The 12738-nt window shown below is 49.2% G+C and overlaps 1 protein-coding gene across 1 annotated transcript; it reads left to right on the forward strand.

The window, feature by feature from the left end:
* Nucleotides 1-496: 496 nt before the first annotated feature.
* LOC123059829 (alpha-1,3-arabinosyltransferase XAT3) lies at nucleotides 497-3365 on the forward strand. The gene is made up of 6 exons (XM_044482344.1): nucleotides 497-843; nucleotides 950-1144; nucleotides 1245-1364; nucleotides 1509-1646; nucleotides 1785-1898; nucleotides 1996-3365. Exons 1-6 carry the CDS (start codon nucleotides 708-710, stop codon nucleotides 3189-3191), a joined length of 1899 nt encoding a protein of 632 aa, XP_044338279.1. The 5' UTR covers nucleotides 497-707; the 3' UTR covers nucleotides 3192-3365.
* Nucleotides 3366-12738: the final 9373 nt, after the last annotated feature.

Here is a 12738-nt window from a genome sequence, read left to right on the forward strand (position 1 = left end):
CAATAAAAAGGGAGGATGCACTATTTGTTTTTACAGTACTCCCTCCGTCCGAAAATACTTGTCATTAAAATAGATAAAAAGGGGATGTATCTAGAACTAATATACGTCTAGATACATCCCTTTTTACTTATTTTGATGACAAGTATTTCCGGACGGAGAGAGTACTTATTAAGTAGTTCATGATTTTTGTATTTTCCTACCGAATTTGTGAAAAAAAAACTTTGAACAAGGCGTTCTTACGAGTAGGGTACGCTACGATGATAAAATCATATGATATGTATTTTTATTTGTTCGTGGTCGAACTTGATGAAATTTTGACCACACGCTCTCTACCCGTTTTGGAACGGCTGTGGTGTAGATACGTATTCGTATCTGCTATTCTGCAGTAAATACTACTAGGAATAGTACTCTGCTACAAACTGAATATTGCGTTGTCGGTATTATTGGTGCTTGCCTTGCCTTGTTCCACGGGACAGCCGCACAAGCAGCAAGATAATACTTATAAGCAGCCACCCCATTTTCTTGCCAGACAAGAGGCTACCACGCTCGGCTACTTTCTTCTCCATCACCAAGCTGCATGCCCATAGAGGACCTAGCAGTTCACGGCAAGCCGTTTTGCTGTGACTGGCCGGCCCTTGCATGCCACGGACGGCGAGCTAGCTAGCCAGAGGAGCTGTCGTGAGCGGTGGTTGTCCACGTACGGCGGCATGAAGCAGCAGGGCTTCGGCGGCGTGCGGTTCGAGTCGCAGCGGTTCCGGCTGCTGTCCATCGTCGTCGGCTGCTTCCTCATCTCCGTCACCTTCCTCCTCTCCACCCGCCCCGAGTCCACCGTCTTCGACACACGTGAGTTGCCTTCTCTCTCGCCGGCATTGCATGCTGCTCCGGCCATATTTTTTCCATTGCCGGTTGCTCTGGATTCTGGAACTGAAGAAGACTATGGTGCGTGCAGTGAGCCCCAAGATGGCGTGGTTGGAGGAGACGCGGAGCACGCCGGTGAGGTCGGCCGTCAAGACCGTCAACCCCTCCTCCTCCTCCCTGCCCCGCGGCTTAGGCCGGGATTTCCTGGTGGACGTCGCGCCAAAGCAGGGAGACGCCCATGGACGGCAGCCGGAGCAGAGCGCCGGCGAGAAGACAGAGACGGAATGTACGTAGCCAGCAGTCGCAACTAGTATCATATTTTGCCGGCCACAAGTACTATTTTTGTCTGCATGAAGTTAATTTTCTAGGAGTACTTCTTGTCGCAGGGGTGAAGGACACGGTGATAATCCAGGAGAGCAGCGCCGTCGCCGCCGAGAGGGCAGAGCAGGAGGAGGCAGAGCAAGGCCACGGCGCCGACGCCGGCGCCGGCGAGGACGCTACACCAGGTACGTTCGTTCGTGCGCGGGACGAACTGAAAACATGGCATCGACACGAGCCCACGACGCGAGTGAAAATGACGCGAATAAATCATGGAGTGTGTAAGACGTTGACGTGGTAACCGAACTGGCATGGCATTGGCAATTTGGCAGGTGCGACGGAGGAGGTGGTCCGCGACGACGTCGTGCGGCCCACGGCGGCCGTGATCACCGCGCGTCCGGCCGTGGAGACGACGCCGACGCCTGCGACGACGACTCGGCACGACCAGGACCAGCTGCTGCCAATGCCAGGTAAGAAGAAACCAACTAACCGGCCAACCGAACCCATCGTGCACGCACGGCCGGTCGGCACGACGTGGAGAATTCCAAAGTCCATTTGACACCTTGACGTGACACGCGGCACGGTCTCTGCACGTTTTGTTTTTCCAGAGGGGGAGACCCGTAAGGCCGGCGGCCGGATGATGAAGCTCCATGCCGAGCCGGCGACGACGGAGCAGCACCAGCTGCCGACGCCGGGGAGGTTGGAGACGCCGGAACCGGAACGTACGTGGCAATCGCATTTAATTCGTAACATTAACTAACGTGGCCACATTATTTAACGAACTGATTAACTAACGTGGCGTGCGTCATGCTTGCACAGGTGCCGCCCGGGACCAACCGCAGCAGCCTCTGCCGCCGTTGTGCGACTTCTCCGACCGCCGCAGCGACGTGTGCGACTTCACCGGCGACATCCGCATGGACGCCAACGCGTCGTCGTTCGTCGTGGTCGTTGACGCCGCGACGGCCGCGCAGTCGCACAAGGTGCGGCCGTACCCGCGCAAGGGCGACCAGACGTGCATGGGCCGCGTGCCCGAGATCACCGTGCGCACGACGTCCTCGTCGTCGACGCCCCCACCGCCGCAGTGCACCAGGACGCACGGCGTGCCGGCGGTGACGTTCTCGATCGGCGGGTACACGGGCAACATCTTCCACGACTTCTCCGACGTGCTCGTCCCGCTCTACAACACGGTGCACCGGTACCGCGGCGACGTGCAGCTGGTGATGGCGAACGTGGCGCCCTGGTGGCTGCTCAAGTACGACAAGCTCCTCCGCGAGCTCTCCCGCCACGCGCCCCTCGACCTCGCCGCGGCCGCCGCCAAAGGGGAGACGCACTGCTTCCGGCACGCGGTGGTGAGCCTCCGCGCGCACCGGGAGCTGATCATCGAGCGCGACCGCAGCCCGGACGGCCTCGCCACGCCGGACTTCACCCGGTTCATACGGCGCGCGCTCTCCCTGCCCCGCGACGCGCCCACCCGGCTCGCCGACGGCACGGGCCGCAAGCCCCGGCTGCTCATCATCGCGCGGCACCGGACTCGCATCCTGCTCAACCTCGGCGACATGCTGCGCGTGGCGGAGGAGGCCGGGTTCGAGGCGGCGGTGAGCGAGTCGGACGTGGGCGACCCCATCTCGCGCGTCGGCGCGGAGATCAACTCCGCCGACGTGCTGGTGGGGGTGCACGGCGCCGGGCTGACCAACATGATGTTCCTGCCGCCGGGGGCGACGATGGTGCAGGTGGTGCCGTGGGGCGGGCTGCAGTGGATCGCGCGCATGGACTACGGCGACCCCGCCGAGGCCATGGGGCTCCGGTACGTGCAGTACGAGATCGGCGTGGAGGAGAGCTCGCTCAAGGACACGTACCCGAGGGGACACAAGATCTTCACCGACCCGACGTCGCTCCACAAGAAGGGCTTCGGCTTCATGCGCCACACGCTCATGGACGGCCAGAACATCACCCTCGACCTCGGCCGCTTCCGCGGCGTGCTCCAGCAGGCGCTCGGCAACTACCTCGCGCAGTAGACCGACATATATCATATAGTTTTTTTTGAGGGGGCGACATATATCATAGTATATAGTTAGAATGAATGAATACATCGTCCGTTATAGTATGCACCATGTATATGTATACGTATACACACACACATACTTCCAAATATTTCTCTCCATTTCTCGTTAATTGTTGACAGCAGACTACAGTATCCTCTTGCTACGTCTTAGGAGGTGAGTACATGAGAGCGTATGAGCATTGCGTCTGTACTCTGTTAAAAAATAAATCAAAAAGTTTAACAGATTTGATATTTATATGAAATAGTTACCTCACATCTAACTTTTTAACCACATGATTTAGACATTAAGATTACTCCTATGTGCTCGGAGGCTACGCTCTGGTTGCCACGCCCTGGAGGCCCCTCCTCGTCTTCCGTGGTGCACTTCCTTGTACGTCCGATGCCGAGTCCAGAGGAGCCGCTCGGTAATGCACTGGATGTTCTGGTTGAGCCTATGGTTGAGGTGTGCAATGTTCTTGCCAATGTGGCGCAAACTAAAGCGGTACCATTATCTCTGGAGGATTTTCTCAGCAAGGTTGCTTGTCCGCTCCCACAACCTCTGCTTGGGACCCCAGTGCCTTCGCATGGGGAGAAGAGTGGCGGGCGGCAGAGCGGGCGTCTGGATAAGAAGAACAAGGCGTGTAACATCCCGACATCCAAGCGTGCATAGTATAGGATGTTGGCGGCTTTTGATGAGCTGTCGGAGGTCAGCAAAGCAGAGGGTCCCGAGCAAAAGATGCAAGCATACCTGGACATGTCTAAAAAAACCGTTCTCACCGCAAGTGATCGAGGTGTTGAGCTCTTTGGTGAGGATCGCGGGGAAGTCAAAGTTGGACCTCTCGGGATGTTTTTCGCAAGATAATGTTAGCAAATGATTCTTTGTGGCCGAGACAAAAGAGTCATTCGATTTGAACAGTTTCCCTTCGGCGAGTGGCGGTCAGTTTGGTTGCACTTGACCCTCGCCTAACTACTTTGGGCCTAGGTGCTCGGCTATGGCGATGTTCCTTGACGCTGCATTTTTCTTGTCCCTGTCCCCAAGTTCTAGTGCCTCTTTTTTTCGTTTTGTTTTTTCTTTCTTTTTGGGTTTTTATTTGGTTTTCCCTATTTAGCTGAATATTAGGTTTTTGGGTCCAGTTTTTCTTATAAATTGGACCAACTCCCTTCTTCTTAATGAAATGCAGGAACTCCCTGCCCCTCTCGAGGTGTTCTCAAAAAAACCTATGCTCTTTTTTATCGATTGATGTTGTTCCCGTACGCGTCACTTGCGCGAGGGCCCGTTGTGGCCGTAGGTCGCTGTTTCTTTTTTCACATCCCACATCCCCTCGTGCGTTGTCTTCTCTCTTTTTTTCCTTTTTCTTTCATTTGTTTCAAATTCATATTTTTTTTCAAATTCATGACTTCTTTTGTTTTTTTCTATTTTTAATTTTTAAATTCATGATTGTTTTCCATCATTGTTAGTTGATTGTCCACCATCAAACATGGGCTGTCTTTCTTTATTCGAGTTGTAATTCTACCCTCAATTTGCAACTGGGGTCCGACCTTCTTTTGTCGCAGTTGCAACCCACCCTCGAATCGCAATTGGGTTTCAACATTTTTTTGGTCTCAATTGCATGTGCACCCCGACTCGCAATTGGGGCCCGCCCAGTTACAAGTCCAACCTCAGCTCACAACTGAGGTTCAACTTTGTTTGATCCAGTTGCAAATTCACCCTCAATTCGCAACTGGAGATCGGCGTCGAGGAGAGCTCCGGTACGTGCAATACGAGATCGGCGTCAAGGAGAGCTCGCTCAAGGACAAGTACCCGAGGGGCCACAAGATCTTCACTGGCCCGACGTCGCTGCACAAGAAAGGGTTCGGGTTCATGCGCCAGACGCTCATGGACGGCCAGAACATCACCCTAGACCTCGGCCGCTTCCGGGGCGTGCTTCAACAGGCGCTCAGCAACTACCTCGTGCAGTAGACCGACATAGCTAGAATGAATGAATATATTGTATATGCACAACGTATATGTATGCATACATACGCTCTGCAAGATTAAATGTTGACGGCCGACTACATTATCCTCTTACTACGTCTTAGGAGATGAGTACATGGAGCATACGAGCGTCTGCGTCTGTATTGTGTTAAAAAACAAATCAAAAAAATCATTATGACTGTGCGGGCACGTCATATATAGATGCAGTTGGAAAATAATGGAATTCCCCACTATTTTGAGGCAAAACACACATACACACACAATGCAATTAAGAAACACGCATTTTTTTTAGGAAATAGAAACATACTCCAAAAGCTAAAATTAGCCCCAGACAGCATCGTCTCGGAAGCCCGGCAAAGCTGGGTATCTCACATGTCACATGTTTTGCCGTCATATGCCAGCCAGCGCTTGAGTTTTGCTTCCGCAGCCATCTTGCGCACAGAAACGGAGTTCGCGTCCATAATTTCAGAAGCAGTACGTGTAGGGGTAGCTGGTCCTCGATCCATAGTACTAACACAGTAATATGTTCTTTACTACTCCATTCGTCCAGCGTTTTGGGCATTATACTGACTAGAAGTTGTCGCGTGCTTTGCTGCCCCATCCTTGTTTTATGGATTCTACTTTTTTTTAGATGTACCATGATTGGTTGCTGGGCTTCAGGCCTTAAGTATGCTAGGCTCGGTGTTTTTCCTTGCGATGGGACCGTCTTTGACTTTTGTTGGACGCGTAGTTTAAACGCAATGGGAAAGATATATACATGTATTTTCAAGGAAATTCACAAAAGCGCTGAGGAAATAAGTACCCATTGCTAATATCATTGCATGGTTTTATGTTCTAATCTCACTTTACGGTTGCTCAACTGTTGCACAGTACATACTTGTAAACTTATTTACAGTTTCGAGTGACGAGACGATCGAACAGTATATATGATGCTTGGCAAAAATAGAAAAGAGAGCGACATAACGGAACCGCCCGCCTGCACCGATTTTTCACCTACCGCGCTGCTGATGCAAATGCTGGTGGAAAATGCACTGTCAAAGAGAGCTAGGAACGCTCGGCACGGCAAGCCACCGAATGCACCGCTGATATATATGTGCCATCGATTCGTCAACCCTCCCTCGGCGGACCAACTCCATCGTCTCATCTCGCAAACCTGCAAAGTGCGGCTGAAAATGACAAGTCCATCGGTGGTTGCCATGGCGGCATCGAAAGTGCAGCTCGAACGAGAGCAAAAGCACGGCACGTTAACTCTGAGGTGTGAGCTAGCTCGCTCGTTCGTTCGACCCGGCGGCGAAGCCTCTACTTTGTACTAGTAGCTTCCGGTGGAACCGCAATGGATAGATTAATCAATCAATTTAATCAAGGTGCACGACGCATTACGAGCTCAGAGACAAACCAGCCAACGGGATCTTAATCTGAACTTGCATTGTGAGAGAAGCTACCATGCATACCTTTCTCCCTGCGGCTGTAGGGCAGGCCGACAGCCTTGTTGATAGCTTCCCTGGCTAGCTATAATCGGTACAATCCTTGTTTAATAGAACAATGTTTGTTATTGGAAACGGTGCTAGTACGCGCTTCTGGGAGGATACTTGGCTCGGCGAGACACCCTTGGCCATTCAATATCCGTCTTTGTATCGTATTGTTCAATGACGTGAGGTGTTCGTTGCAACGGTATTTCAATCTATCCCCCTTAATATTCAGTTTAGATGGTCGCTAGCGGGCAATCGTTGGAAAGAATGACTCCGTCTAGTTAGGAGATTGATGAAGGTTCAGCTTTCTCAACAACTCGATAAATTGCGCTGGAAACTGACTAGGTCGGGAGTATTCACAGTTAAATCAATGTACATTGATGTTATTAATTCGGACTCCATTCCTACCTCCAAGAATGTTTGGGATGTCAAAGTTCCTTTGAAAATAAAAGTGTTTGTGTGGTTTGTCCATAAATAAGTTATTTTAACCAAGGACAACTTGATAAAGCGTATTTGGACAGGACCTACTAAGTGTAGTTTCTGTGATCGGGATGAGACGATCAAACACCTCTTTCTTGATTGCCCGTTGGCCAAAGTCCTTTGACTGACGGTCCATATTGCTTTTAATATTACTCCACCGAATTCTGTCAACGCGTTATTTGGGACATGACTTAATGGGATTGAGCCTGACTTAGCGAGACACATTCGGGTTGGAGTTTGCGCTTTGATGTGGACTATCTGGAATTGCAGAAATGATTTGATTTTTAACAGAACATCACGTATTCATTTTTTGCAGGTTATTTTCCGGGCCACGGCACTGATCCGTTCGTGGTCGCTACTCACTCCAATGGGTGCATTTGGTTAATGGATCTACCCGCTGGGAGATGGTAGCTCGGGATATCTTCAACCGGTTTGAATGGCGGTCATGTAATAGGATAGGCAATTAGTTCACCTATCTATCTTTAGCCAGCCGGTTATGACGTCTTTTCTTGGCTAGTTTGTGTTTCTAGCCCTATTTGGCTCTGTGTGAGCTTGCTGTTCTTTTTTTTCTACAGTTGGAGACTTCGGAACCTTATTGGAACCTTTTTATTTGGTTAATAAAATGGCCGTATGCATTACTCTGATACAGAGGCCGAAGAGATCCCCTTTTCGAAAAAAAAGAAGCTATAATCGGTACGGTGGACCTGGAATGCGACGAGAGATTGATTGATTCAGGTCGGCGATCACAGTCATATCATCCTGATCACTGGCTTAGTACTACTTCATTCCATCTTTCTCTCGCCAAGGCGACTTTTAGCAGGTTGCATGCCTGCCGTTGGTTGCAAGTACATAAATTAGTTTGCTTCTAGAACACAGAATTACCGGGAAACTGATCAGCTAGTTAGCTAGCTTGCCAGGGGTGCTTAAAAAGTGACCCCGTTACCCAAATCAATCAACCAGCTACTTAACTACCAAGTGACCTGACACACGTAGGTACGTACTACTATCTCAACTTTGAATGGTGGGGATTGAACAAAAAGTATGAGTTCCACTTGGCGCGACATATTTGTCACACTTTGATAGTTCCGATGGGCAGTGCCCGTGCATTACAACCGGGATACACTGTTGGTTTGAAAGCTTGCTTCATATCAACGCGCTCAGAACAAGTACAGTAAGGTGACATAAAGCAGACAATATATAAAGACTAAAATATTACATCTTTGCTTAGTTGAAGGAGATATATAAGGAAAGAGAAGGAAAGCGAGCCATAGAATAAGAGTCGGCTTTAGCACGAGACCTAAGACGCTTTGGGAGATTGTAAAATGGACCTATTATTAGTAAAGTAGTACATATTTAAAACTTATTATTGTACAAGCCGACTATTAGGTTGGCTCTAGATAACATGAAAACTTCTTATAGCCGATTGTTAACTGTATTACTAACCATGCTCTCGGTATCCAAATTTGAAGGTGGCGACCCACTATTCGGAGCGTGATGCAGAAAACATGAAGGCCGATGCCGGTATGGCAAATCCGTTGGACCTGTTTTGGGGCCTCAAACATCACACAGGCGATTATTATGATGATCCGACTGATAATGGCAATACTACTAGAGTTGCTATAATACTTCCTTCGTTTCTTTTTAATTTGCATATCAACTTAATAAAATTTGACCAACTTTTTAAGAAAAATAACAACATTCACAACAGAAAATCAATATCATTAGGTGGTTGATGAAATTAATTTTCACACACACACACACACACACACACACACACACACACACACACACACACACACATATAAACTTAAATATTGTAGATGTTGATATTTTAAATATAATTTGATCAGACTTTGCACACTTTGACTTCAAACAAATCTTATATGTTGAGTAACAAAAAACAAAGGAAGACCCCAAAAATGTTCGGACGATGATTTTCTTGGCACGACAAGTCTAATTAGCCTCAGGACATGGACGTTTTAGGGGAACTGTGTCCGAAACCGAGCAGCAAATTCATCGAATCCAAGCTCCGCTGTGGAAAATGGCTCCTGCCGAAAAACATGTGGATTGTCTCCTCTAGTTCTGCGTGGCTGCCATGATGGATGGATCGGTCGACGCCAATTCCTCCCTCAGGTTCAGGTACAGGGTGAGACGATTAGTGTGGACTTGCGCAGAGGAGTATAGTATTTGAATGGACAGAAGGTGCGGCTGCTATGCGTGTCCTCGAATGCAGCATAATTCCATCTAGTAGTTGTATATAAGTACAGATATGGTACGATCCTATGGCGATCAAATTCATTTCATATTGGAGATTTTTGGAACCACGTGGATCCAAATCATTTAACACTTTGTTCCAAATTCAAACGGAGATGAAGAATCTCCCAGCGTACGAGCGGCCTCCCCTGATTTATCGTTCTTGGTTGGCCGGAGGAGTGCAGACAGACACACAGGCCGATCGATGTGCAAGGCGCACACGCATCGCTCGCTTTTCTCTTCTTGTTCCGACTCATGTCATGCAGCGAACCGAATCATGGATCACAAAGGTGCACTACCAATCAATCAGGTCATCCTGAATCGATCCTTGGGCATCTGGTGGCAAAGAGACCAACTTGGAATTAACAATTAGCAACAGTGTAAAGCACCTCTGAGATCGCCAAACTCGCCACAGACGCCTTTGTAGTCTATTTGTGACATTTGACCTGATCTATTGCACGACACAATCTTTTTTTGACGGGCAATGGCAGGTGCTCTGCCTTTTCATTTAGGAGAGGGAAAAACTGTACATATAACACCGAGAAGGTCGGAGTTTGGAAGAAAAAAAGAGGAGCCAGGTTACCAGGAGGCAACCAGACCCGGGGAAAAAGAACTAAAACTCCCAAGCCCCAGCAAAGAGGCCAATCTCATCTCTAATCATCCTATGTACTCCAAGCGCGGATGCCGTCTTCTGTTGGAAAACCCTTCTGTTTCTCTCATTCCAAAGATTCCAAGCGATGTATGCCGCCACGGTAGAAGCATGAAGATTATCATGCAAGATCTTGCAACTGATTGAAGTCGTCCACCATGATTTAATAGAAGTGGCATCAAGGGCAGCAGAAGCAACTTCAGGGTGGGAATAGTGAAAGGATTGCCAAATCTCCTTTGCAAAAGGGCAATCGATCAAGATGTGTCTCGCAGACTCCGGAAGCTGATCACAAGTGCTGCAGCGATCGTTATGTGGCCATCCTCGAGCCGCCAGGCGATCAGCAATCCACAACCTGTTTTGGAGCAAGGTCTAAATGAAGAATCTGATCTTAGGCTCGGCCTTGATTTTCCAAACCTGTTCAAGTTGCGGCATTGCAATCCGAGTGGTGAACTGTATATTGTAAGCGGATTTGGCGCTGTATCTTCCATTCAAGGAGTGAATCCAAGAAATTTCGTCCTCCTGGTCAGTGAGAAGGACCTGCTGTAGGGCCGTCCAGAGGTTCAGGAGGGAGTCTAGAGTCAGAGCGTCGTTGATCCTATGCAGCCCAGCCATCCATTGATTATCATGTAGGCCGTCCTGTACAAACAAAAGCTTTCGACGAGACAACTTGTACAGAGTAGGGGCAATATCCATCGGAGCCATTCCATTCAGCCATCTATCCGACCAGAAACACGCTTTCCTACCATCCCCAGATGAATACTAGTGCATGCAGCAAATAACTGGCGATCAGTGTGGTCACATGGGGTTGGGGTGCCTTTCCAAGGACGATCGACACAGTCCCACTCATACCATGGCCACCGCAGACGGAGGGCTCTGCTGTAAGCAGCGATTTCTTTGATACCAAGGCCCCCCACCGATTTTGGAGCACAAATGCGCTTCCAGTTAACCAAGCATTTCCCACCATAAGCCTCATCCTCAACATTCCAAAGGAATTTTCTTCGCAGCTTATCAATTTGCCTCTCAGCCCATTTATCCAGTGCAAACGCAGTGAGGTAGAATGTAAGTGTAGAGGTGAGGACCGAATTAACAAGGAGTAGTCGGCCAGGTCTGGTGAAGAACCTTCCTTTCCACGGTCGTAGGCATCCGACAATCTTATCCAGCAGTGGTTGTACCTCAACCCTTCTCGGCTTTCTAATTGAGAGCGGTAGCCCAAGGTAGCGACACGGTAAGGCCCCAATAGTTCCTCCAAAACCCTCCAGGAGAGAGGCGATGTCAATCCCTTCGCAACGGACAGGGTAAGACACACACTTTCCTTGGTTGATCTTGAGCCCGGACACGTCACCAAAGAAATCGAGAATTTGTAGCACGGCTTGAATGTCCAAACTAGACGGTTGAATGAAAAGAGCAGCATCATCAGCATAGAAACTTGCCCTTAGCCTAGCCGAGGGCGTCGACAGTGGGGAGAGGATCTCCAACTGCGTGGCTCTGTTCAAAATTCTTTGGAGGGGGTCCAGGGCTAGGATGAAAAGCATTGGCGACAGGGGGTCTCCCTGTCGGAATCCTCGTCGGTGCTGAAAAGGCAAGCTAGCAGCTCCATTGAGAAGCACCCTAGAAGTGGCCGAGGCCAGCAACATACAGATCATGTCCCTCCATTTTTGCCCAAACCCATATTGTTCCAAAACTTGCAACAAGTATCCCCAACCAATCAAGTCAAACGCCTTTGCGAAATGAAGCTTGAGGAATAGCAGCTTCTTCTTCTTCTGGTGGGCATCTTTGATTGCATTCTTGACATAGAGAAAGTTATCTTGGATGGATCTGCCTCGAATGAAAGCGCTTTGGGTGACCGAAATGATTTTGTGAAGCTCAGGCCCCAGCCGATTAGCAAGCACCTTACAGATGATTTTAGCAACACTATGCATCAAGCTGATCGGTCTATAATCAGAAGGTGTTGTCGCTCCCTCTTTCTTGGGTATCAGCACCAGGTTGGCATAGTTAAGAATCTTTCATTGGTTGCCCTTTAAAAGAAAAAGGCTCTCGAAAACCTTGATCAAGTCATCTTTGATTAGTAGCCAAAACCTCTTATAGAAAGCCCCAGTGAACCCGTCGGGTCCAGGTGACTTCTCAGCATGCCCATGAAAAACAGCAGCCTTGATCTCTTCTTCAGTGAAGGCCTGATCCAAGTGTTGCAGCTCAGCCCGCTGAATGCCTAGGGAGCCCCAATTCAGATGCGAACCATTGGGTGCAGCTTGGCCAATGAGATTCTTGAAGTGATCTAGGAGAATATTTTCCTTCTCCTTATGGTCAGAGGTCTCGCCGTGCTGCCCAATAAGAGTGGCAATATGATTTTTCCGGCGTCTGCCATTAGCCCTTAGGTGGAAGAATTTGGTACTAGCATCACCCAATCTGATCGTGGTTAGCCTGGATCTCTGTTTCCATTTATCCGTTCTAAGGCAGCAATTCCCAAAAGTTTGGACTTAAGGTTCCTCCTAAGGGCCCACTCCTCAGTAGTGAGCTCTCTATGCTCCATTGCCAGGTCCAGTTGGAATATCACCTCATTTGCAATGTCAGTGGACAAGCTAGCCTTCTTTCTCATATCCCTATTCCATTTCTTAAGGGTCGTGGCTGTTCTGGAGAGCTTAGCATTGGAAGTTTCTAATTGGGTCTGAGGAATGCAAAGGTTTTCTCCAAGCGTCAG

This window comes from Triticum aestivum, chromosome 3A (genome assembly GCF_018294505.1).
Source record: "Triticum aestivum cultivar Chinese Spring chromosome 3A, IWGSC CS RefSeq v2.1, whole genome shotgun sequence".
NCBI classification, from domain to species: Eukaryota; Viridiplantae; Streptophyta; class Magnoliopsida; order Poales; family Poaceae; genus Triticum; species Triticum aestivum.